The 27166-nt window shown below is 39.7% G+C and overlaps 1 protein-coding gene across 3 annotated transcripts; it reads right to left on the bottom strand.

Moving 5' to 3' along the window:
• Nucleotides 1-1603: 1603 nt before the first annotated feature.
• SRI (sorcin) lies at nt 1604-12186 on the bottom strand. Of its 3 annotated transcripts, XM_054815011.1 has the most exons (8): nt 11920-12186; nt 10832-10915; nt 7674-7743; nt 6898-6941; nt 5739-5886; nt 5473-5586; nt 4950-5008; nt 1604-4296 (listed from the first exon to the last, which is right to left on the bottom strand). In XM_054815011.1, the coding sequence occupies exons 1-8, from the start codon at nt 11968-11970 to the stop codon at nt 4270-4272; spliced, it is 597 nt and encodes a 198-aa protein (XP_054670986.1). In that variant the 5' UTR covers nt 11971-12186; the 3' UTR covers nt 1604-4269. The 3 variants fall into 3 exon arrangements, with proteins under 3 accessions (XP_054670986.1, XP_054670987.1, XP_054670988.1); XM_054815012.1 differs by lacking the exon at nt 10832-10915 and having other exon boundaries at nt 11920-12117; XM_054815013.1 differs by lacking the exons at nt 7674-7743; nt 10832-10915 and having other exon boundaries at nt 11920-12009.
• Between the last annotated feature and the right edge of the window lie 14980 nt (nt 12187-27166).

The following is a 27166-nucleotide window of genomic DNA, read 5'->3' as shown; positions in this document are numbered from 1 at the left end:
TTTTTTTCAGAATAGCAAAGCATTACAGAATTTTTAATCTGCTAGAGAAAACACTATTTACAGTATGAGCAGTTCTTTCAGCAAAGCTTTTGGGGTGGTATATACCAATTGGCTCTGCCAGCTTCATTTTGTGCTAATGTTTATCTTTGGCATTGCTGTAAAAAAAAAAAAAAAGCTATCTATTTTTTCACTCATACTAGCCCTTATTGGTAAAACATTTAGGCAAGGAGAATCGTGTTTCACCACTGAGGCTGGGCTAGTATTAGCAAAAACAACCAATGTATACCATATTGTTGTCTTTGCTAGTTAAAATCCTTTAAGGATCATACCTGATGTAATGGAAACATAAGATTTTGACAAACACCAAAATGAAGCATTGCAATTGACAACTTTCTAGCTTTGAGTGTGGTATTTTTTGTCATAAACATTACAGGCATTGGGCTGTTGAAGTGAATGAATCTGGCTTTCATGTAGCTAAACAAAATGTTGCTTTTTATAAAAATCAAATCATTGTAATTCGGGGTTCTAAATTCCTGCTCACTTTTAATAACAAAAACAGCATCACAGTATCCACTTCTATGAGAGTATTTAATACAAATGCCTGTGGTTTTCAATGTTACTAACATATTGTAACATCAGTAAAGTGACTTTCAATGACACAGACTGTCATGTGTATTTTTGTTCTCAGAAGCCCTTACACTCAGCACTTCCTGGTTACAGGTCTCTCTAAAAAAAAAAATGCTGCACACATGGGGAAAAAAAAGGCTAATGGCTAATAATAGAATATGGATGCTATTTTTAATAGGATACAGATGTTATTCAAATTCCAGGGTTGAAAATGATCCTGTGAGCTTCTCCATCTTTGTCTTAGGGTCCTACTGTTCTCAAGGCAAATCTAAAATTACTCTTAGGTTTGCATGCCTGAGGGAATCCTAGAAAAAAATATCTACATGCTCAACTACAGCCAGTTATTTGCACAAAGTCAAGAGCAACCACTCCACTTCCTATCATGTAAGCCTCCTTCCCAGTATGCCTTATGGGAAAGAGAAACCCTGAACTCTGAGTTACAGGTAACTTTCTCTAAAGCAGCTAACTTGCATATTCAAATTGACCACAGCATCTCCTCTTAATGGGGAAGCAATTTTCACATAGGTTTCAGGTGGCTTTTTTTGCTAGATGACAGCAACTGTATTTATTATCTTAGTTTATATCTAAACATGAAAGATGATTTATCCTATCAGTCCCTGTGAATACCATGGATTTTTTAAATCCTTATGGAGAACAAAATTCAATTATTTCTTGACTAAGCTAAAATTGTTCCTGGTTTTGGAGCAATTTGTTTTCCTGTTTTCTCTACTTTGTGTTTGCAAGAAGATCCCTGCAGAGAACCCTATTGGTTCTTGCAGCATTTCACTGCCCAGTAGTTAGCTGGTGCCAAAACAGTAATTCAGCCTGGGGAAATAAACAGAAAGACCTGAGTCTTCCTGGAGTGTTTGTTATTGGTCCTCTTCTTTCACTGCTCCAGACACCTGCTATGCCTCTCTCTAGAAAAAAAAAAAGTAAACCCCACCCACCCCCTAAAAAGTATGCAAAATAAGCTAAACACTTTTTCAAGCCAAGCTTTTATTTATAGGCACAATTTTACTCCCACATATTATTTCATCAATTAATTCTCATGATTTATTGTATAACTTCATACCTGTATAGGAGTATGGAACTTCCACGGAGTCTGAGATCATTTTGTAAGTTACAGTTATCTACAAGAATGTTATATTCATTATTGCCTGATGTTTTCTTTCAGTAGCAGTTTCAGGCCTGTGGTGGGTGAAGAATTGGAAGAGCAAAAGCAAAAAAATTTGCAGACCAAGGCAAAACAGCTTAATAAGTGAGGGCGACGGGGGAAAAGTGGTGGGGGGAAAGCCACGCAAAGGCACTCCCTCACCACCTCCCAGCAGCAGACCAGTGCCCAACCAGTCCCCAAGCAACAGCTACTTTGGAGAGACCTGCCCACCCCTGCCCAGGTTTATTGCTGAGCGTGCCGCTACATGGCATGGCATATCCCATCTGGGTCAGCTGTCCCCACCACCTTCCCTCCTAGCCCCTAGCCCACCCTCAGCCTACTCACTGGGGTCACAGTGAGAAATGGAGAAGACCTTGATGCTGTGCAGGCACTGCTCAGCAGCAGCTGAAACACCAGTGTGTCACCAACGCCAGTTTAGTGACAAAGCTAAAGCACAGCACCCTATGGGCTGCTATAAAGAAAATGAATTCCAGCCCAGCCAAATCCAGTACAAGACCAGAAACACAATTAAGCAAAAGTAGGAGAGAAATGCTGTGTGGGTAATGAGCTTTTTGGTAAAGATGTCTCATAGTTTTTAGGGTGAAATTAACAGTGTAAAGATGATGTATTTTTGCAAAATGGTCTAATCAAAACCCTACAGGAAGAACAGCCTTTGTTTCACACTCAGTTTACTAACTTTGTCAGCTGTCGGAGTTCTGAACTACTGCTGGCTACTTCAGTCAGACAAACCTTTATGGACTTTGGTCATTTTGTTAGAAATGCTTTCTGTAGCATTCCATGTCAGTGACAATTGGCATGACAGCATACAATTACCAGAATGTGGAAGTATAATCATGTCTATTCCTTTAAAATTCAGTTTTGAGGGCAGAAAGAGAACTAGCTTCTGAAATGAATCTAGAAGCAATAGCCAAAGGATTCTGAATTTAAATAGGAAGTACTAGTTGCTTCTTTAGGTCAGACTAGCCAACTTTGAATTTATAGCCCAGAAACTAGAGACCTGGATTTTACAGTACTCTTAGCAAGCTAGGGTATAAAACAGTATTCAAGCAAGATTTCTGCTCCAAGGATTATTTCTGTTGTTTGTCCAGTGACATACACACATATGTATCTATATATGCACACGCATGCATAGTTTTGCTTTCATTCCTTAGTGCAAAGACTCCTCCAGAAGCGCTCTAAACCACTAATATAAGAAATATACTCCTTTTAACATTCTTCTGGCATTCTTTGCATTTACAAGGCTAGCAAAAGAACATCTATCATTCCTCTGTGGTAGGCAGAAGTGACCAAAATTAAAAAAAGTTCCGTTAACTTATTTCACTGGAAAGAAAGTCTGAACTACCTCCATACAGTTATGCTGCTCCCTCTTCCCATACAATGCCAATCTTCCCCTAAAAAAAAAAAAACCAAAACCACACACCAACCAAAAAACCCCACCAAACAAAACCAAAAAAAAACCCCAAACCCTTTTCTGGTATTATTTCCATTACCAATCAAACCTTTTTTTCCTTGAGAAATCTCAGGAAAACAAAGTCTTGCACCTGTCTGTATCTGCTTTCATGTAAATTCTACAGCATTGGTAATTACTGCTGTGATCTGAAATAGTAATCTGGCAAGAATTTTCTGAAGTGGGGTTTGGCCCTTGCACATTGGTGGGCACATAGGGGCAGGAAGGCTACTTGTTTGGGTTTAAAATGGAGGAGACAGAAATGTTAATTTACATGTAACTGAAGTCTAACAGCTTAGAAGTTCGTTGTTAAAGGGTAAGTTAGTGTATAAACTGACACAGCATAGTTTTTGTATGTTTAAAAGTGTTTTATATAGTGACACAAGCAGAGCAAGAATCTTACTGGAACAAAAGCCCCCTGTACAAGAGCATGCTGCTAGAAGACGTCTCTGCTATGTTTTGTCGCATCCCTGCTTATGAGAAGTTCTAACAGGTAGTCTTGCACTCAGTGCGTGGTGTCACAGGCTGTCAAAATAAGCAGCTTAAACTTAGTGATGTTTTAACAGACTAGCGTAAAATGACCATTCCAAAAGCTCTTTCAGTTTGTACATCTGTCTTATGCTGTCAAAGACAAAAGAATACGTGTCATGTCATACACATGATACTGTTTAAGACAGAAAAAGTAAGTTGTGCTCCAGGAACTGATTTTAGTGAATCACAGGAAAAAAGTAAACATATTACATAAAAACTTACTATCTGCATAATTTGAGTTATACATAGTGAATTGCAAGTTTATGAAAATGAAAACATCTTTAATAGTCACAAGTTAAAAGTTAAAGATGACAGTACATCAGTAGCGTATATTCATTGTCAAAACTAAAAAAATGCAAGTGTGTAAAGTGATACCTTCATAAAACAGGCAATTTCCAATATTGAGATACACAATCATCGGAAGATTTGGCAAAGCACAACACAAACTGGAATGTTAATCGTGATCATCCACGGCTTGCTTCCTTCTGAGTTAGATGCTCATGACACACTGTATGAACTGAAAAAAGAACCACCACTGATTAGATGTATGGTAGAGAACAAGTTTTCACTTTTTCTCCTAAAATATCCATTGTCACTGCCCTTTTCAGTAAACAAATTCAGTCAGTGAACAACAAAACTTTGAAACTAAATATGAAAATTAGCTAACAGTAATTAAAACAAAGTGTCTTCCTAACAGCAAAAAACCCAGGAAGACTTGAATCCAGTGTTCACCTCTTCTTGCACAGATGTGGCCATGAAGCCAAGACCTGAAAGTCTGATTGCGTGTGACTTTTGTCTGTCCCAAGCCCACCTCTCCCAAACTTTCCGAGGAAAAATGCCTACCAAGCCTTAAAACAAAGGAAGAAAAAAAAAAAAAAAAAGTCACAGAAAGTGATGTTAGCAAGCAACGTGGCCTCTTAGATCTTCTTGAACCATGCTGGTAAGAAGTTCAGATAAAAATGCACAACAACATTTTACAAAACTCTATAAAAATACATGAAAACTTTCTGAGCCAATACTCAACAAAACCCAGAACTTTTGTGCTCTCAGGTAACACCACAAGCGTAGGGAAGACATGCAGAAACTCAAATTATTTCTGTTTATCTTCAGTTTTAAGTTTTTCTTTAGTTTTACCCTGCAATTTTAACAGATTCCTTAAAGTTCACTTACATCATCATACTGGAAGTTCACAAAACCCTGCTGAGATGTATCCCTTCTTCTAAAACATTCTGCAAAAATGCATTAAGAAAGCAAAAACAGAAATGGGGTAAGAAGAATTACAGTTAAACATTTAAAAAAAAAAAAATCCATTGTATTTTCAGAAAATTCCCCAATTCACATGAATGAGAACTCAGGAAGAACACTGCAATTCACTTCAAGACTTAATTTCCCATTCTTAATTTTCATATTTATCATATACAACCCTTTATGTTCTGTTAATAAATACAGTTTCCCAATTTTGATAACATAAGTCTCCCAGTCTCTGGAGTAAATCCTGCATTACTTTTACGTCCATTTTTCAATGGGGATTTAAAAAAAAAAATCACAATCTATAATTGTTCCAGTTTTTCCTGTAAACTCTATTGAAAGAAACCTATTTTGTGTTACATAAAAGTTGAAGTTGAGTAATCAGATTTTATTAAATAAAAATATATTATGGGGATGTTAGTAACAAGGCTATAATCCAGCATACCAGTGAGAGCTCTGAGTTTCACACAGCAGGCAATGTAATCATCAAATGTAATCTTTCCACGAGTGCTGTATCGCCTTGTGATTGCAGTCACTGCCTGTGGGCTCAGTCTAAATCCTATTTGAAAATAAAAAGTCTATAGTGAAAAGACAGGTAAGTTAACAGAATCCAACACATTCTTAATTGGAAATACCATGTCTTAGTGCAGGATGATAACTGGCACTGGGAAATGCTAGAAGTCAGTGTCAGAAGAACATTTCACAACTTACCCATATTCATCAAGGCTTTCTCCAGTTCTTGACGATCCACTGTACCACTTCTATCGTTGTCAAAACTTACGAAGTGCTGTTTCCAGCCATTGACCACAGCCCAGAGTTCTTTGAACTCATTAAATCCCAGTGTGCCGGACATATCCCTCTGATTCCAAAGCTAAGAAAAACAATTCTTAACTTAAAAAAAAGAAAAAAGAAAAAAAGCCCTCTCTTCAATGGAAATTTCTATTTTTATCATCTGTAGTCAAAAACTCTTTCTTGAGAATCAATATTAACAATATTTTACTATTATTAATTTTTCTAGAAAACTAACTACAGCATCCCACATCACAGAGATAATGATACCGACCAAAAACAAACGTCAGAACTTGCTTTCTTGCTCTCCCCACTTCTTCTCAGTGAAACCTGATGAAACTACTTGCTCTTTGTGAATTTAACTTAGTTTACACACTTCTTTTACCTGCCGCAGTTTGTTACCAATAAAATACATATCCGAAATAAAAACAGATGCCAAGTAAAAAACTACTTTAAGTTAAAATAGTTATCAGTTCTCTCGCATTCTAAGCGGTTTGTTCAATGTGAGCTAACAGCCCTTCCTGTTGCATTTCTGCTTTTTTCTTTTTAAACAGCAAGACATTTGAACATGACTATTCAAGTTCTGACTAAAAACCTCCAAAGATTCCAATCTTGCACAGTATACCTAAGTCTTCCACAGGTCCTACTGCTGAGTGCCATATACCATCCCATTAGATACTCGAACCTGATCAGTTCAAGGAACAGGATTTAGGGGGACTTAGATTGTATTCAAATGCTTAATTAATTAGGAAGGACATCTAAAACGTTCTCCAATTTCAAAAGCACAACGAGCATTTTGCACAAACCCCTGTTCTGGGCTCCCAGACCTGACTCTTACAGTCCCCCAGGCTTAGAGGGATACCTCTTGTTGTAAGGTTAGTCACTGAGAGCATCGCTTATTAGAATTCTTATTTCATCCTGTAAAATAAGAATAGAATTTTGTAGTTCCCCAGTCATAATGATCACAATACTTATCAAGGAAGGGCTGAATGGGAATTACAAAGCACTTCCCAAATTTTTGGCACCCTCTCATCTTTGCTTACGTAACACAAAAACATTTACATTTCATTGTAAAGGATACATCCAGCATTGAGATCATGAGTCTGCAAGTCTCTAAGTTGAAAGCTGTTTAAATCAGAAAGAGGAAAAATAAGTTATAGTAGAAGAATTAATTTTAGTTTTGTCTAAATATAAAATTTTAAATTGCTTTTTATTATTTACTGATAATATAATGCATAAAATATTATATAATTGATTCTACTGTATACAGCCATACCACATTTTGATCCAGATAAAAGCCTTTAATCATTACTTGTTAGAAAAACTGACAGCAGACAATCTGGAGGCAATTCAAGTCATATTTAAAATTAATTTGCTCTTATCTCAATCCATAAAGGTTTTGGGTTACAGTCAAAGTGGTCATTTCACCATAGCCACCACTTGAGGAAGCCCATTTTACTCACAGAAGCTCAATTTGTAAATTGAGCACTAGGTATCCCAACAGAAGAGTCCTACTACAGTATTTTTTTTTTGGGTCAACATCAAAGCTCAATTTAAAAAAAAAAAAAAAAAAAAAGCAAAACATCTTTTTAAGAATGGGCTGTCCATTACAAACAAAACACTTCTCCAATTCCACAGCTCAGCAGTGGGGAACTAAGGAGGCGAGAAGGGAAGTCCTATATACAGAGAATTTACATTTCAAAGCAGTCCACATGGAAAGCAAGCCCTTTCACCACGCAAATAAAAAAACCCCAACTCTGCAGAAGACACAACTACAAGCGTTTTCTAGCAGACAGCGTAAGAATTAGTATGTTTTAGGGTTGGGGGTTTTTTGGTTTATTTAAATCATTAACTTACGTTTATACGCTCCTGCAATCCCTGACTGGGTGAGACATCTCTGTAGCTCATCAGCATCTATTTGTCCATCCTTTCGATAACAGAAGATGTATCAGCTATTGTTTTAATTCTCTCTCCCAGGTTGGTTATTCCCAGTACCCACTCCCTTTTCAGTGGCATTAAATTAGTTACCGCTTCCAAAACCAACTGATTACCTGTCTGCTGTATGACAGAAACTGCCTTTTATAACCCAGATCTGTAATTATGTTTCTTTAGTTGATATTTTTGCAATATGCATTAACTTTCCCATCTAGTGATGTACTAAAAAAATGAAGGTTTGTTCTAAACTTTAAAAAAAAAAAAAAAGAACAAATTCACATCAAATATTGGTAGCATATACTTGCAAGCCAGCTGTATACAAACCAAGGCACAAAATTTTGAACAGAAAGATAGCTTTCCTTAAAGTACTGATTTTAACTTAGTGGGTATTGTAGCCACTTTAGATTTTACCTTTATGATCTCACTGCTTCAATAGGAATCCTGGAACCATACATACCCTCTTCTCAAGACAGCCTTAAGATTTACAAATCTAAAAAAACCCCTGGGGTTTGGGAATAGTTAGTAGAACAAACAAAAGCAGAAAGCAAAGAACTTTGAAAGAAAACCAAAACAAACCCAGAAAAGATACCTATCTGCATGGTTTGGAAAATGACTCACTTCCAACGCACTCTGCTCAGGGCCAAACAGAGAAAGCAACTGCCAATTCATGGAAAGCAATGAGCTGTCAAAAACAGAGCTGGAATTCTAGGTCACATTCCTCACACGCCCAACATGAAGTTTGGTTTACAGAGAGTCTGAGTATAATTTAACCTCACTGGAGGATGGAATACTATGTCTGTAGGTATAAAAAATGATGCGACTTTTGTAAAGCATTAAATAGGGAAAAGAGAGTTGCTTTATATGTGAAACAAATTTATTTGCCTCAGCATTTTCCTAATGTTTTTAAATCCAGTAAGCATTTTCTTCTTCTTTTTTTAAGAACAGAGATATGCTACTAAATGGTACAGTGGGTATGGCACAGCCAGGTAACTTTCAGAAATGAAGTATCATTATTTATAGGACAAATAGTAGTTAATACATGAAACGATATTTGTCAAGGTCTGAAAAAAACCAATGTTTTGATTCTATGTAAAATTAATGGCTGCTAAACCCAAAATTGCTTCCAATCTACTCCATCAGTCTAACTATACAAATGTATTTAAAACTTTATATTCACAGGAAAATAACAATAATAAAAAAAGATTTGAAATAGCCATGTATACTAAGCAGAAAATCTCCTCAAAGCCCTTGTGGGGGGGCAGGAGGAAAGGCAGGAAACAAAGGCTGGATCTGCATAACTTTAAAACAGGCAGGAAGACAGAAAAGCACGATTCGTAATCATGATTAACATTACCAAAAAGATGCTTGGCTTTTTTTTTTTTTTTAAGTAGAACTTAAGCAGCTAAACTATACAAGGCATAGGGGCTCTGTGAACAGACTAAAAAAAAGAAAATTGTTACTTCCTACAAAGACAGATTCAATTAATTTAATAAAGATTTGAAACAATACTTTTGACTTTCTTCTGTAAACAAAGAAAACTAATTCCTCAAATCTAAGACAAGATCTCTGTTGTAAACTACTTTAAAGAAAGCTGAGAGTTACCATTATGTATTATACAGGCATAAAAAGAACACAGAGAGCAGCAAACCATAGCCAAAAACTTTACTAATGCTACAGTAAGTTCTTATGGAAAACTCTGAGATGTGGCTTTTTACAGACTTGCACGAATGGCTGTAAAAGCAACTGGTAATTCATCTGTTCCATTTCACTGTCTCCTTACAGGGGTTTTACTTCTGCACAGCCACTGGTCTCTGAAACTGACTCTTCCAACTCCAAGGACAACATGCCAAAAGCTACCTAGTTTACATCAATAAGGAATGGTTTCTACAAGTAGAAAGTATTTAACAGTACTAACTTAAGTACTCTTAAGTGCTAACTTGATCATACCCATCAGCTCACTGGTTCCCCATCTTTCAGTAATCGTGCCTCACTCAAGAAGCCTGGTCTATGCTTTGCTGAGGTTCAGCTCCTGCCACCTCTTCTCCACGGGGCTGCATCCTGTTTGCTGTTACCTCCCTTTCTCTTTACACCAGCAGCTTACTCATTTTTCCAGCATCAGTTACTGGCTCCAACTGCTGATTCCTGGCACACAACCAGGTGGCACCTGGATGCAGCGGCATCTCCGCTGGTAGGCAAATTGTCAGCACGTTCAGCAGAGTTTAGCTTAGGCTCCACCTTACCAGAGAGGCCTGCCTCACTACACATAGGTCATTCCAGTGTTCTCCTTTACAACAAAGGCAGAACTTCAGCTCAATAAACCTAACTTATTTGCTTCTAAACTTTGTAATATAGTCCAAGGACTACTTATTTCTAGTAACATCCATAATCACACAAAATCAATATATGTCACAAAATTACAGGAAAGAAATTAAAAATGCAGTGTAGAATGATAGGGAGAGGAAAAGAAAGGTCTAAATCAAAGTTGTAAATGCCTTTTCCTCTAAAACAATGATCACCCTATCCTACCAGTAAACCCAGATATTGGCACAACTGAAGACTGCTTTTCCATTTGTGAGTCTACTAAGACCATGTAATCACCCCTTTCTTATTAGCATTTCCTGCTCTTAGCCAGCCCATGCTTCCCATTGTTTCTGGCTTCTTTCTCCTGAAACTGACAGCATTCCCCAGGGCAGAGCTGAGCCACAATTCAGTTACAACACTTCATGTAACCATATAGTCCCTGTACATACCTATATAGGAGATACAGCACATACATGCATGGCTGTGTGTATACATATGTATGCATTTACACATACATACATACACACTATACAGAAACTAACAGCATTATTCGAACTGTATAGTTACTGTGTGTATATAGCTATATGGTACAGCTATGAAACTATATATAGCAGGTAGGCTAAGTAAAACCATTCTTTTTTTTAAAAAACCCCACACCTTGGAACAATGGTTTTTCTCGCTGCAAATACTAGGCATTCCTCTTTTCAAAAGTTAATGTAGAAATTATTCCCCAGAAAAAAAAAATAATGCAAGAAATAAATAACATTTCATAAGTTTACCTGCCCTGCTACTACAGCAAAATAACCATACAAAGGATCCTGAGCTTGTCCAGGGAATGCTGGTCCTCCTGGAGCTCCTCCATACTTTAGAAATCAAGAAGAAAATTCATTTTAAATCAATGATTCAGTTAACTGTTAAGAAATTGCAGTGTCTGTACTTAATCGACTTGTGTTTCTATACACACATCATGTGAAAAAAGTCAAACGAATCAAAAAAGAAATTCCTTAAAAGAAACCACCACAATTTTGGTATTGATATACTCATTTATTATAATTTAAGCAGATCAGTGTAAAACTTTGGACAGGAGCAATCCACTGATCTAGATACAGTACAGTGTATCTCATCAAAGTTGAATTTTAACCTACTTCATAATGGTGTACTGAAGACTACTAAAGCACCACAGATTTTTCCTTCCACTGCAAAAAAGTTCAGCAAGACAGATTTCAAGGGAAAATACTTGCAAAAATATGCATTAAGCATGGAAATTTTTAACTAAAATTGATTCTTAACTGTAAACCATGGAATGACAGAAGTTAATCCTGTTTGACTGAGTTGAACCAATAACCTGTGTAACACAGTCTATACCCATCTTTTGCCTTTTTTTTGGAGCCCCGGGCCGGCTCCAGCAGCACCTCCGGCCGGGGAGCGGCGTGCAGGCCACCGGGAGGGCCAGGCAGAGCCCCGCTTAACACAGCTCTATCGCTTCCCCTTCCTAAACCCGGAAAGCCGCCGCGCCGCCACCCCCCCGCCCCGGCCCGGCTCGGCGCAGCGTCCCCCCGGCGAAGCGAGACCGTGGGGCCACCCCTGCCAGCGCCGCGGGGACGAGAGTCGCCCCCGCCCCCCAACTCTGGAGGCCCCGCCGTCAGGCAGGGGCGCAGCGGGCCGAGGCCAGCGCTCCTCACGACGGGCGGGGCGACTCGGAGGACGACTCAGGACCTCGGCAGTGCGCGGGGAAAGGCAGGGAAGGGGCTGCCCCGCCCCAGGCGCCATGGCCCCCAGCCTCAGCCAGGCTGCCCCGCCGCCGTGGAAGCCCCGAGCCCAAGCTCAGCGCGGCCGCGCCCTGCCAGCCCCCGTCACCCGGGCTCACCCCGCCCTGGTAGAAACCGCCGCCGGGCGCCGGCTGCCCAGGAAACGCCATCTTCAGCTGGCACCTGCTCCTCCAGTCCGGCCTCACCCGGGTGCAACCATCCGGCCGGGAAGGGGGGACGGGGACGGGCCGCGCAGTCCGGAAAGGGCCGGGGCTGGAAGCTTATCTGAGCTTCCAGCCACCAGGGCAGCCAGACAGTGCAACACGGTGCCGCTGGGAGCTCGGGATCACCCCTTTTACCCCCCACCTCGCCCCCCCCATCGAGGTGGTACAGGCCGCCGGCGCAGAGGCGGCTTTTCCTCCCTACGGCAACGGGGCGTGGCGGCGCTGCCTCAAGGCCCGCCTGTGCCGGAGCGGCGGGTTGCCCCTTCCTCTGCGTTTGCAGCCGGTGTTGGCGGTGCGGCGCGGCCCCGTCAGCGCGGGGCGCGGGCCGCGGGCGGGAAGGGCCGCGGGGCCGGTGGAGGCGAAGGAGAGCGGGTTCAGCTCGCCTGCGGGCTGTCCCTGGCAGCAGGCACTCGGGGAGGCAGCGCCCGTGGTAACCGCCGCACGGCTCCGGGGGAAGGGGCCGTCTGTGTCGTGCTGTTACCCGCTACGGCGTTTGGAAGGCACTGAAAATGTTCGCCGGTGAATCGCCTGTGCTGATGTCAAACTATTTTTAAATCGCCCATCTGTGATTTACAAAAAGGCCATAAAGCTCATAAACTCAGTAGTTCGTGCGTATATATCGCGTGCACCACAGAATACATAATTATATTCAACATGTAGCTTTCTCTTCAAAGTCTGAATATCTATCCCTGGTCCCAAAGACAGAGAAAATAGATAAACTGCGCAATTTCCTCTTGGGTCTATAGGTCCGAATTCATCTGGAGCAGGAAGGCGGGGGACGGAAGGCCAGCGTCCCGCTGGCTCCCACCAGCAGCGCTCGGTCTGAGGCTGCTCCGGGTTTGGGGATGAGCTGGAGGAGCCTCAGCTTTGATTCAACAGCCTCCTCCAGGCTGGAGGAACTCACTGCTACAACCCGTGTTTTCATCCTACCGACTCTTCGTTTGCTGCAGTAGCCCAGGAAGCAATGACAGCTGGCACGGACACAGCTTAGTCTGAGCTGGACTGCTTATTTGCAAAGTATTAAAATTCCTCATGTTGAGACTACTAAGTTGCAAGAGGATGAGAAATTATTTGCTAGAGTCTGTGTGACAGAAACAAATCTACTGATGGAGACCTTGCAGGGTAAATGGTCTACTACTGCCAGAAATCTGAAACCATAACATTTTATTTACTGATTGTTAGCATACTTTCTGATGAACTTTGTGTAGGACCTTATTAATTTAATCATGCTAATTTATAGTAAACTTTTCATTAAGAGTGAGTCACCCTTCTCAGCTTCTAAGCCATCCAGTAAACAGGGCTTTCAGATGATATCTATATAGCACATATTTTTATTATTTCAGCACCAATTACACTGATACTGTTAATAGTTGCCAGCTACACGAACACAAGTACTGTGGTGTTCTGTGAAATTTAATGTTCAATAGGGTTACCAAATGAAAGAGACAAATACTTATTTAATATCTTCATCACACAGGATAGCATATATGAAGCCCATCTTTTCAGGGCAGCTGAGAAACAAGTGGATCTGGCTAGCTTTTTGGCTTAAGAAATACCTTCTCACAAGAGTATTTGAATAAGCATCTGTTGATATCAAACTGCAGCAGTCAAATAGTTTTATTTACCAACCTTAATCTATGTGCAGCGTAGGTTATTGGAGACACTGTGCTGAACCTTGTTAGAGTACATACATTAATGTTCAGGCAATGTTCTAATTAAAATAAGATACAGGTATAGTGATAAAAATACTAAAGGCTGGAAAGATTGAAAATAAGTGGCAAAGAATATAAATGATAAGATTTGAAGAGTTATACACTGATAAGCAAAATGTCAAATAGTATATATGTATGGCCACTGGCTTAAAGATAATAGGAAGGAATTTTTAACTGCATTAGTGAGAAAAAACCAGATAAGATGCAGACTGGTTGGTAGATAAAGATACTAAAATTGTGCAGCTGTAGCTGTATAGAAAAGATAGACGTGTTTCATAAGTTTGGGTGGGTTTTTTTGTACTTGAACTCAGCATAAATACCTAGTCATTCTCCATTTGCAGTGCTTCTACTGAGACTACTGCTAATGAACACTGCACTCGAGTTAATATTTGTAAGATTATTTAAATGCAACCACACATAAGCAAAAGAGCTAGGAGACAGATGTAACAGAGTCCTGTATTTTATATGATTTGTTGGCTAGGCATTTTGCTTGCACACGTACCTTTGTTTATTCAGTTTTTATCCGAGGAAAAGGAAGGCTGCAAAGGAAGGCTGTTTGAGGAGACAAGTACACACCTGCCTTCTGAAGGGCTACTCAGCTATGGTAACCTTTTAGGTTACAAGAAGATGATAGCATTAGAAATACACCGGAAAGAAACCTGTGTAGAGTAAATAGCTGCTGATTTCGCAGATCTCAAAGAATATGTAATCCCTCTAGTGGGAAGATTGAAGTCAAGCAACACAGAATGCTAGTACTATTGTCTTTTTTTGAGATAATTCAGTATATTTTCCTAAGAAAAGACCTAAATAAAATATTTTTGCTTAGAAAATGAAAATTATGCGTGCAGCTTACATTCCATAGCTTTTGCTGGATTCTTTCTAATAGGATGTTAGGAAAGAGTTCCAAACAGAGCTACAGTAATAGCATTACTGCCTTAAAATCTGATCACAAGTCACATTCATTGTATGCATCATGCTTCCTCACAGTGAACAAAGGCTGGCATAAACCCGCTACAAGTCACACGCTTTCTGCTTGCCCATCTTCCCTCCCTCTGCCCCACTAAGTCTGGGTACGTTTAACCCTGACATGAGCTCGCAGATGATGTGGGAATTCTGCCACCCCGAACTGAAAGCCTTGAGCCATACTGTGCTGCCAGTTACGTTCCCACCTGGCGTAGTGGCTGGGAGCTCGGTGGTGGTGTGCTGAGGCGTCACGCTGTCCTGGCAAACCAACTGCGGAATTTGTCCTTTCCAGAACTGCAATAAAAGAAGCTAAGGAGAAGACAGGGAATTAAAGTATAAAGTTCAAAATCCTGAAGTGTTTACCTAGCACATCTGAGGGGATAAAAACCAGAGAATAAGTATATTACTTAAGGAGCAACAAAACCCAATCTCCTTATCCTTTTAATTGCCATAACTTGAGAAGAGACATAAATTCAAACAGTGGAAAGGTAAATACAGTACAGACCAGAAGTCTTTAATATAATGCCTCACTTGGTGCCCAGAATGAATGGCGCTGCACTGCTCTGCTGCTTTTTCTTCTCTTGGAACACCCTTTCTTTTTCTATTTACTGCACATTATTTATAGTCAGTTCTGCAGCCAGTTATTTTGTACAAGGATTTTCTGTAACAGCCAAGTTTTATGATGGAATCATTAAATAATGTAGTTGCAAGTATAAGGGACAAGAGGAAGGCATTTCTGTCACTTTATAGGTAAAAAGAATATGGACATTAAAATTTTCTATAAGTTTTGATTGTCCAGTTTGAACTGCCTCAATTTTCTGCAACCCTGTATGACTTCCAGACTTACTTTTCCCTCCCAGCTCCAACCTCTTTAACAGGTAGTTCAGTGGTGACCAACTTCCTCACTCCATACTGCTTCCCTTCTTTGTTTCCTCCGTGTTCAGCATTGTGGGAATTCATCACTCACTGGGCATCAGCAAGAGTATCACTGATGGCCTAAGACAAGATAACCTTAATAGTGGATGGTGCAGCTATTGAGGTTTTGATATTGAGATTTTTGAGGCTAATAATCAGCTTTTATTCAGTGCAGTACACTAACACAATTTACCACATCCGTTTCATTGTAAATATAGCAGTTTGTGCATTCCCCAGGCATGAGTTCTTTACAGAACTAAAGCTAAAATCCAGTTTTTCAGTAACAACATTAATTTCTAGGATCTTGCAGCTTGCAGTTGGATGGTTCCCAAGATGGTCTTTATCTAAAGTTATAATTACAGTATAATGTAATATATCTGAAGATAACAGTGATACATGCCTGTGACTTGGAAAAGACACTTAGAATTCCGCTTACTTTGTGTATCACTTTACAACTGATCTGTATTCCTTTACCACTTACCTTATTTCAAAACCTTCAGTACTGAAAACTTGGATAATTTAAAACAGATTGATGAGAACTAGAGCAAGTCATGCAAACTCCTTTAATCCTTTGGTTGAATAACATGGGGTTGGGATCCAGATCTGCTCTCTTTACACCAGACAGAAGCCACAGTATGAAATGAACTGTATATAAATGATTGAACAGGTTCAAAAATAAGGCCTCTGATTCCCTCTGCACAACACTTTTTCCAGTCATATATGTCAGCATATATGTTCAGATATAAATCAGAATATATATTATGCTACTTCATCTTCTGGTAGGGTAAGACTCAACTGTACTGGCTGGAAGATAAGCATTAACTTGTAAAACTCCTAGGTGCAGATGGAAAGTGTTGCGAAGCCTGATTCTTCTGAAGTGGTCTCACGGGTATCCAGCTACAAGAGGGTATTCCTGGTTCCACTGCTTATTTTCTGAATGATTTCATTAAAAACCTGTGGCTATCTAATGAAGAAAATGGACCAATAGTCCAGGAGGCCAAGCCTGAAATGCTTAATCTGTGGGCTAAAGAAAAAGATCCTACTTTTTTGTTCTCTTGATTAAATTTTCAGTTGCACAGTGGCTTTGTTTTACTATGTGAGCTGAAGCATGTTGTCTTACAAAATTCCTTTGAGCTGGGAATTTAAAGGACTGCTTGTTCTTAGGCAGCATAAAACTCATTTCTGCCACGTTGTGGGTGAAATCCCTAAGCATTAGGGGTTATTTATGCATGTTATGCAAAAAAAAAAAAAAAAAAAAGAAAGAAATAGAAGGCACTGTGCTGTTCTCCCCACCATGTTTTGCAGTGAGCTCAGTTCTGCCAAGTGATCCAGTTGGAGGATTTAGGAATTATGCTCTGCTTGAGCGCCAAAATGGTAGTAGGTGGGAAATAAGCTCATAGCTGGTTAGTCAGCCATGGAGCAGTACTTCTGGGCAGAAAAGCAGCATGTAGAGTGTAGAAATGGTGTTTAAGGTGTCTAAATTGTGAGTGTCACCCGTTAGGTGCCTGATGTCCATTTGGGCTCTCATTCTTACCTCCTACTTTTCTTGAGAATCTAGGCAGATGGCATTTATTCTCTCCATGTCTAGTGCTTGAACTGAGTTGACACCACTGCAGTGCTACCAGAATTCATCTTCATTTGCTGATCTGTAATTTCCATAATCAATGAGACTGGCAGAATTACTGGGGAAATGTCTTGGGCTGGTTTGCATGTGACTCACAGCATAGAAGTGTCATGCAAATAAACAACTCCAGGAAAATAAAGTTTATTTTTTATTTGCTTGCTTGTTTAAGTGCCCCACTGCCACAAATGGTGCAACAGAATTTCTAGCATTTGGGGAAATCCCAAGTTTCAGCATGCTTGGAGTAAAAGAGATGTGCCGCACCCCATGGAGAAAAATCACTTTCCTGATCATGATATCTCCTCTTGGTGCCTGTTTTGGTTACTGTTTCCGTTACTATGTGGGCTGTGTGTTGAAAATCCCTCAAATATTGCAACACACATCCCCAAGTGGTCAGCGTGAGATGTATTTGCGGTTCCTGTCACAAAATTGTATCATGCTTGAATACACTCTTAAAGCAATACCAGTGAACACAAAATTTCTTCCTCTAGCTGTGGCTTTCGTAAATATTTTTTTCTCACATGCATAATCCATGCTGTTTTCCTTGTTCCTCATATTAGCTTTTTTGCTCCTTTTGTTTTGTTTCTTATGACCTTTCCAAGTTGCTAAAGATTGAGAGAATCAGCCCATTGCTGTCCCAAAAAGTGCCCACCAGATGTCACGCTGGTACTTCTAATACGGGCACATCAGCCCATGCTTGATGGCGTTCTAACCTGTACGGGGTTATACCGTATACAAATAGAAGCAAAGGTAGAAACGGAACCCACCTTGACAGGCCTCAGGTACCTGCTGCGAGAGCAGCTCCTTGGGTCTCCGTGCTGATCTCCAGTAGGAGCTGTAATGTTCCTGAGCCATTCTTTGTGCCAAACTCCCTTCTAAAATATCTAACAGTGGTTTAGGAGTTTATATATAGGTTTTTCTAGGGGAAAAAATTTAGCATAGGTTCATGCATATATTTTTGGAAATCCACTCTGAAGTTTTTGGCTAATATCTAAATGTTTGGGTATGATAGTTATAACTAACTAGATTGGTTAAGCAGTGTGATTTCTAAAATTAGCTATACGTCTGCCACTTCAAGTATTCCATTTTGCCATATTTTATATGAACTAGATCACAGGGAACATTTCTCCTCCCTCTGTTGGGGTTAAGAGGTTTTTTTTGTCCACCTAGAAAGAGTGAGCACTATCTGCAAGTGAGGTCATGTTTAGTCAAGTAAACTCAGAAATCATTAGCCAGCTATGTATAATAATGTATCAAAACATAGTCATATTTGATGCATTGAGCTTCAGGACATGGTACCATGGCTATCAGGACAGCTGATGCTATACAAATTGTTCTTATTTCACTTTTGTCAGATGTCTTGTACATTTTTTTTTGTTGTCACATTGACACTTTTTTCTTGTCCAGTTCTTTTGTAGCTGAATCCTTTCATCTGTTGTTAATATGTACATTAGAGGTGATTCTTCCTTATTTTTCAGTAAAATAATTAGAATTTTCAGGAAAATAAAATAAAGGTTCTACATCATCTCTTAGTAAAAATATCCACATATGTTGTTTGAAACTATGCATAGGGCTTATGAGAAAGCAAAAGGGTAAAGAGACCAGATGGGCTGTCAGTTGCCATACTCTGTGCTTCAAAAAGTTTAAGGCTCTCTAATTAAAACGAAAACTACAGAACTTTATTTTTTTGCTGTTCTGACAACTGCATATTGTCATTAACAACAATACGTATTTTTATACAGTCTACCTGCTCCAGGAATCTTTACAGATGCTAATAATCCCTTGCTGTTTTACATTTGTGTTGTTCATGCTTGACATGTTACATCCAGGAATGAATTGGCCTTGAGCTGTCTAAGAGTACTCTGCAAATTTACAGCAAAGCTTTCTCATTCCCTTTGAATTTTATATAAGCAAAAGTTACAGCAATTGCTTGGTGGCAGTAAACACTAAAAAAAAAAAGTTTCTTTGAAGTTTGGAACTGTGCTTAGATGTGGGAGCCCAGTCTGGGCAGTGTCCGTCCATGGGTGGGCTCCCATGACTGGCTAAAGCCCTTGTGAACCCAACAAAGCTGTGGATAAGTGCAGTCATCTCCACACTCTTCCAGATTAGGGTGTTTGTATAACTCTCTGAGTATGTTCCCATCCTCTTCCCTTTCTGCTTTCATCCACAGGTTTTGTGTCTTCATTCATTTCTGGTGTTTTTCATCACCTTTTGTATTAGCTGATATCTAGTATGGCTTTCTGAGGATTTAGCTTAAGCATAATACTTCCAAATCTAAGACCGCAAAGCATTGCCAGCCTTTCACATACATCTTTCACATACACACTTCACAAAATTGATCAAAACTAGTATTCTCATCATGTTCTAGATTGGATGCTAATGAAAATATTGAAAACTGGGGAAAAAAAAACCCTAAAAGCCATGGTCTAATAAAACTATGAATATATTCAGGGCAGAGCCAACTCCATAGCAGTTCTGAAATGTAAGATAGTTATATGATAACTCATGACTATCATTACCTTATTTAAGGGGCCCCAGTTCTTCACTGGTAGTGGGCACAGTGAGTTAAACCTGCATCGTCCTATTTTGTACAGGAACTTACGATGATGCACAGACTGAATGAGGGAACAGTCTTGTGAAGCTCTCTGCCGAAAACCTGCTTGGCAGAGGAGGTCACAGATATCTATCTTCGTGCTTGTAGAAGTGGCCAGGTTTTTTCTATCCAAGAAGTAAATAAGTCTGCTTCCTCTGGACGTTTCCTTTCCTTAAGAAGGGAGTGGGGGTGGGGGTGGGGAGAATGAGTATGGATTAAGTGCTTTATTTTGTTTCCCTCATGAACTCTGTTAATAAAACTAGTCAGAAAGCAATTCTCTGCAATTACTGCCCTCTTCCTCTCTGGAATAAAACATGGAGACATGTTAAGGGTGATTGTTGTCCTGGCTGAAAGATCTGATTTTAAAAGTTGTCTTCAATGTAGATAGGTATGAGTGCTTTGTACCCAAAGAGAGAAACTTAATTTTTTTCTGATGCAGGAGTTAGAGCTCAGGGTGTCAACAGTGGTCGGATGCCTCTGATTCTGTCTACCTTTGAACACTTCTCTCTACCTCTTTGCCTCCTTGTAAAGAAGACTTCCCCCTCCCTGCCCCCGAGTCTGTCCACGTATTTAATTTATAAAATCTTCAGGTAGAACTTCCATAATTCAACTAATTACAGAATGAATATTCAGCAGAAGTAATCTTATTTAAGTATTTATTAGACCCAAGATTGGGATTTAAAGTTCTTGCACTGTGATCCCTTTTTAGCTTACTTCTTCTGCCGTAGGTAACAGATTGAATTTAATTAGTTTATTTTATTATTATGTGTTTCCTAAAAAATAAACATCTCTACCTAGAAAGTTGTTGTTACTGTATTTTCCACTAACTTTTTTTTTACTGTTTTTCCTGGCACGTCTCTGACATGTTTCTGCGTTCGGACTGATGAAACTTCTCTCCAGATAGCTAAGGGGAAGCTCCATGGCTCTTTATTTACACATACACTGTGCTTGTGCTAGAGTGACCTACTTAAGAAACTCTTTCCTTTTTTTTTTTTTTTTCCCTTGTAACTGTGTGGGGAAAGAAACAGATGATGAAACAGCACGATCGTGTTTTCATTTGTCCGTTTTTAGGAATTCTCAGAAGAATAAGCAAAAGGTATGCAAGTGGTAGCATTCACAAACTAATTCACACATTTTAAAGCATAAACAAGCACTTTGTGATGCAGTGTAACCTTCTGTGTTACACAGGCAATTAACATTTCATCTGATGCTGCTGTCCCTATGCTAAACTCAGTGACCAAAGCACCCACACCAGCATCCACGTTTGATCTAATGTTTGCAAGACCCAGAGAATCCACCCCAGCTAAAGAATGTTCACCTGATAACAGGAGGACAATTATTCTCACTGGTTTTGCCTTCAATGCACAACCAGAAGATTTTTAATCTAAATCTATATGGCTTTAACTCCAAGCATTTTTGTTGTCTCTTTCTCATGCTGGGATAATGATATTTGATACTGGTGCTTTGTCTCTGTAATGGTTCTGATACTTCTCCAAACATAAGCATTTACAGCTTATTAGTCTTCACGTTCTTTTCTTTGGAAGGAGACGTCGTAATGGAGCCATATATTTCCTTATGTGCTGCAGCATCAAATGTCAAATACCTAAACCTGGGAAGAATTGAACAAGTTTCTTTACCCTCAGCCTCTGGGTAGAGTGATTTAAATAGAGTTGCACCTTTAAACCAAGTCAAAGCTGCCTAAGTATACTTGTGGTTTTATCTGAAGCTTATGTGATACTCCTTGTGTGCTTCTCTCACACCTGCTGCTCTGTTAAAGAATCCCAGAGTTGCATATGTTTGTATAGCTTGTATTTTTTTCTGCTGTTTCATAAAAGAGATGAGCTGCATTTTCACACTTCTCCAGTTGCTGGATTATGAAATTTCATCAATAGGATAGTGACCTGGGTATGTTTTATTGCATTCACCTCTAACTTTTTTTTTCTGAAATAAATAAATTGAATTCCTGTAGTCTGTACATGTAAGGAATGTTTCCACATTCCTACACCCTTTCTGGGGTAATGGATTTTTCTCCAGAGTCTTCATTGTCCCTTTCGCAGTACGAAACAGCACGCAGCCACTGTTCCCTGCAGCAGCTGAGTAACCTCCCTTCCCTATACCCCTGAAAATCACTAGACCACATTAGATCTTTCTCCTGCCCTCCCTTTCCTACTCCCCTAACATATTCAAACGTGGTTCATAATCCTTTCTAGTAGGCCCTCTGTTAGTGGTTTTCCAGGCTACATCTCCTTGGGCTGGAAGTGTGGCACACGGTCCTTGTGCCTCTACAATGACCTTCCGCAGAGCTGGGTTCAGCGGTGCCACGGCTGAAAATGCACCATCCATTGCACCGCTTCCATGTGTATCTCTCCTCATTGCTCATAAGGATTTCCAGGGTAATATAACTTGCACATTTACTCAGCAATGGTTTTGTGTTTGTTCAGACTTGCTAAGTGTAATGGCAGGCCTGCAACTACTTTCTAAGTCCTTAGAAACCTGCATATGTGGTAGTTGTTCTCCAGACGAATTTACCAGAGTAAGCTACAAAAACTGTAATCCCGCAGGTAACATACTAGCTGTTTTCACAGCATTATTAACAAATTCTTACTAGGATTTGGATTTTGTGAAATTATGTTCAAGTTTGAGATTATCATCGCAGTGACTGTTAATATTTTTAGGTTTTTTACTTCAGTTTTTTTAAATTTTAAAATTAAAAAAAAGTTGTTGGAAATACCTTAAATCTTTGTCGTCGTCAAGAGACTTTAGTGTGTGGTTGTATTTCCACATATGCCGTAGGACCAGTATGATTTATATTTCTCCATAAATATATATAAAATCACACTTTTTTTTCTTACACTTGAGCTTCTTCTCTGGGATAATATATATATTCCATATATAGCAACCATTCTGGACACTTCAGATAAGTCATGGAAGTCATAAATTATGTTGGCTGAATACTACAGTTAAAAAAAATGTAGGCTATGTATATGTATTATTATATATATTGAAGCGAGGATAATCAGCTGACAAAATCATTTGCCAAAAGTTATGGTGAGTTTTCTAATGTTTAAATCAAGTTCAGCAGTTCTTTCAGAATATCTTTAATTCAGGGGTTTTCAGCCTGTTTTAATGGATTACCTGCCAGCAATAACAAATGGTAACTAGGATAAAACTGCATGTTGTCAGGAAGCTTAAACTTTACAGCAATCTGCATTACTGTTAGAAAATTTGTAGGGGTCTGTGAACTGAAAAAATATGAGAACTCCTGATAATTCAGAAAGGAATTAATTCAGGCAGTGTCTACAGCCTGTGTGTTCTGCAGGAAGAGAGAATAGCTAATCACAAGGTTGCCTTCTGGCTCTCTAATCTGTAAAGCTCCTCATAATTAGAGAACTATCCTCAGCTTCGGGAAACCTGCATCCAATTCCTCTCCTTTCCTCTGACTTTGTACATGATGTTGTAGGAGTCACTGACACAGGGATCATTAAAGGAACTCGGGACATGTCTGTGATGACAGTTAGGTGTGAATCTAAGTGTCAGCTTCTCTGTAAAAGACAGGGAAGGCTTGGCTTTGCCAGGAAACTTGGGTGTTTGCTTGTTTGTTTGTTTGTTTGTTTGAAGAAGACGTGCTAGAAGGTATTCAGTGATTTAAGGTATTTGGTGGTGCTTGGGTGTTCAGTATTGTCCCGAAAGTCAGCATGTAGCTGCACAAGGCCCTTCATCCCTCTCAGACTTCTGTAACTGGACAGGAGCTATCCCTCAGGCCCTGGCAAGGCTGAGTGTCTTAACTTGTTTATTTATCTCAGCGACACTGGGCAGTTGATAGTAAACCAAAATGAGTTTCTGCAGTGTGACTTGAGGTTTGACCTTTAAACCAATCCAATTAAAGATGGGATTTGGTTATCAGTCTTTACTTATGGGCCTGGAAAACAGCAGCTACAAGCAAAACAGCCTATAATCCTGTATGTATTTCATATAATTCCCTGCAATTACTTCTGCATCCATCTGCTCTGATTGCCTGGGCTGGTTCTGAGGGATGGGGACACTGTGTCTGTCCTGTCCCGGGGCTCCCAAAGCTTTGGTTCATCACTAGCCAAGCGAGGAGGGAGAAGCTGCCCCATCCCCTCCTTCTTCTCAGGGACTACGCCTCCAGCCACCTCCTCACGTCCTGCTCACCCTGTCCAGCTCTCACTTGTCTTCTTTGTCGAGTATCGTAGGGTTTTATTTGTTTTAGATTTTCATGCCACATTAATGTTTTACCCTTTCTTCAGTGAGATCCTGCGTTTGATTTTGCTTCGGTTCTTTAACTACAAAATGAAGATGATGATGATGGTATCTCGTATTGAAACAGAGCAGTTCATTTTAAGCAGCCTCTGTCCTGCATCTGGCCAGTTGGACACTGGCATCTCCTCTTGATTCTTTTGCCCTGGGGAAATCATTTTTCCCAGCTGTATGCACTACTGAGCCATGTAAGTCCTGTGCCTGATGCACAGCTGGGTTTGCTACTGCTGCTGCTGCTCAACAGTGAGTGGTGTGGTGTGGAGTGGCAGCTACCTTTGGAAAGGCTGTTGTGTTGTAAAGGATAAGCAAATAGGCTGATTTGCACCAATTTGGATTGGGGAAAGAAGGCTATGGTGGGATCCTAAAACCTTGCTTGCACTTCAAGGCTGCCAAGATCAAACTCTTAATTTAATTATTTATAAGGTACGGAAATACTTGGTACCATGCAACCAAAAATGTATGATATTTTTGTTATGGAGCCAGTAGGAAAGAAGAAAGCCAGGTTTGTCTTTTTCCTTCTTTCTTTCCTTCTTTCCTTCTTTCCTTCTTTCCTTCTTTCCTTCTTTCCTTCTTTCCTTCTCTCTTTCACATACTAATTATTTTTTTACTTCCATTCCATTACTTTTCTCCAGGATGATTCTTTGAAAATACCTCCCTCCCTCTATGCCAGCACTCAGTCGTAGATAATCTATCCCAAACATGCCTGTTTTGGGACATGCTGTTTTGGTCTAGCAGTGTTCAAGCACTTGTGTCCTGCAATGATAAGCACATTACAATAACTTACATTTTTTCATTTTTTATTTATCTGTTTTCTGAAATCTCTAAAGAGACATTTATAGAGACTACACTTTCTCATCTTCCATAAAACTGGGGAAAAAAATTAATGGGTAATAAACTAGGAAAGGCCTCTGCATTGATGTTTAATAGCTTGAGTCTACTGCAGTTAAGCTTTTCCTAGATTAAATCTGAGCAAGTGTGAAGAGAAGCAAGCACAGTGAAGGGGCTGTAATTGAATGAATCTCAAAAAATAAGCATATCTGGATGTGGAAGCAAAAAGGGAGACGGGAATAAAGGGTGTGTGTGAAGCCACATAAACAAAAAAAAATTCCACTTCTGATGTGCAGCATTTGGAGACATTAGCTAAGTTTCATGCAATTCTCTGAGGTCTATGCACATCCTCTCAAGGTTCTGCAGTGTATTTTTTTGTAGCACTGAGGTTCCTCATAAGAAAATAATATGTCAGGGGTCCAGCCTTATCAGAGCTAATATTTATGTCAATTCTGGATTCCCAGATTCAAGAACATTAAATTAAGGCAATGTGCAACAATAAGAGATGTGCTGTTTTTCTTATTACAGTGATATATATATATAAAAATAATTTTTGAGGAATATCAGCTTCCTCCAGGGAGCAAATAATTCATATTAATAAAAATGGAGATCCACAACAGAAGCATGTATAATGCAGAGGAAAAAAAGAGTCTCTGTAGGAGAGAAAAGCGTCCATAGTGTGTGGAAGAGAAGCCATATATAGGCTATTATGGAAACACCAAAGATTTATTAAATATGTTAATCATAGTATGGAAGAGCAGTTGCACATAGGTTACAGAGTTCTTATGAGTGTTCATACTGTTCACCAGTTCATTATTTGGACTAGTGAATCTGAAAGGCTCACCAATGTTTGAGACAAGACATGTTCTTCTAAAATCTTGTGTCTGATAGGAGGTAGGAAGAGTGAAGCTGCAAAAACCTGACATGCTGGAAAAAAGGGGCTTTCTACACTGGGTCATGAACAGTCATGTCTCAGAGTGAGAGGTGACTGTTAGATAAGGCAGAGAAGGCCGACAGAAGGTCATGCTGCAGAGCAAAAATAAGTTGCAGATCTCAGGACGTGCAGTGCGGTGTGGTGGAACCAAAGGAAATTGCTCAGATCTCCGTGGTTCAGGATCCAGCAGTATCTGTAGTGTCAGCTGCATCTCCTGGGGCCAGAGGGTATCTGGCATCCCATTACTGTCTCAAGACCTAAGTTAATCTAATTAATTAAAACCCTTTCTTTTCACTAATAAGTGCATTTTTTGATTGAAAGAGATATTCCCTAGGTATAACAAAAAGGCAAAATGAAGTTAAATTAGCCACATGGTGCGGGATGTAGAGGACTAAAAATCACGCTATGCTGTAGTGCTCCCCATCAGAGTAAATCTTATGCAATGAAATCCAACCTTAGTTTTTATCATGACAATGTCCATGTGACCATTTATTTAAAAAGCTGTAATTTATATTTTCTAAGTGTTGACTCTGGTTTAGAAGTAGAGTTGAGAGTCAACGCTTTATTCCTGCAGGAGTTCTTAGAATGGCATTATGTACCTATGCGCATAAAGGCTCTTCTTGGCTTCTGGGAACCATATGGAAAACACCCTTTCCAAAATTAATTTCATGATCCTTCTGATGTCCTTTCTGACCAGGCTTTTTCAGTACATTAAAAAAAAATAATTAAAGTATGGAGAGCTCAGCCATGAGAAATGTATACAAGCTACCAACAGTGTTCATAGCACTGGCTATTGTTTTCAAAATATTGCCATTGAACGCTTTTAGTTTAACTATCATGTAAGATTACTGAAGAAATTTGTTTTTGCTACAATGTTCAAGAAATAAATACGTAAATTTGTGAAGCAAATACTCCCCAGCTGCCCAAGAATAACAGGATATGAAATCCCTCACTTAGACTGGAAAAACAAGTGCTGCTGGAGATCTGACTTATTATTATCTTCTGAAGTCAACAAAGAGCCTGCTGCTGATTTCAGATGTGCGGGCTTTGGATCTGCTCCTGAGAGCTGCCGCACGCACCCCGTGCAAACAAACAGCATTGTCTCCTTGGTTTGTACACAGCAGATACTGGCACTTTATTCTTGGAGTAAACAGCAAATTGCACATCGTGCCCAGCCGCTTGGCATTTTCAGTAAGTCTCGGGCTGTGTTTTAGCCTAACAAAGCAACGTGGTATCAGTCCTTGAGGAAGATCTTTTGTCTTTCCTGCAAGAGCTACAGTCCTGCGTGTGTTCGAGGC

The sequence above is a fragment of the Grus americana genome, chromosome 2 (assembly GCF_028858705.1).
Source record: "Grus americana isolate bGruAme1 chromosome 2, bGruAme1.mat, whole genome shotgun sequence".
NCBI classification, from domain to species: domain Eukaryota; kingdom Metazoa; phylum Chordata; class Aves; order Gruiformes; family Gruidae; genus Grus; species Grus americana.
This window is presented reverse-complemented; position numbering and strand designations above follow the sequence as displayed.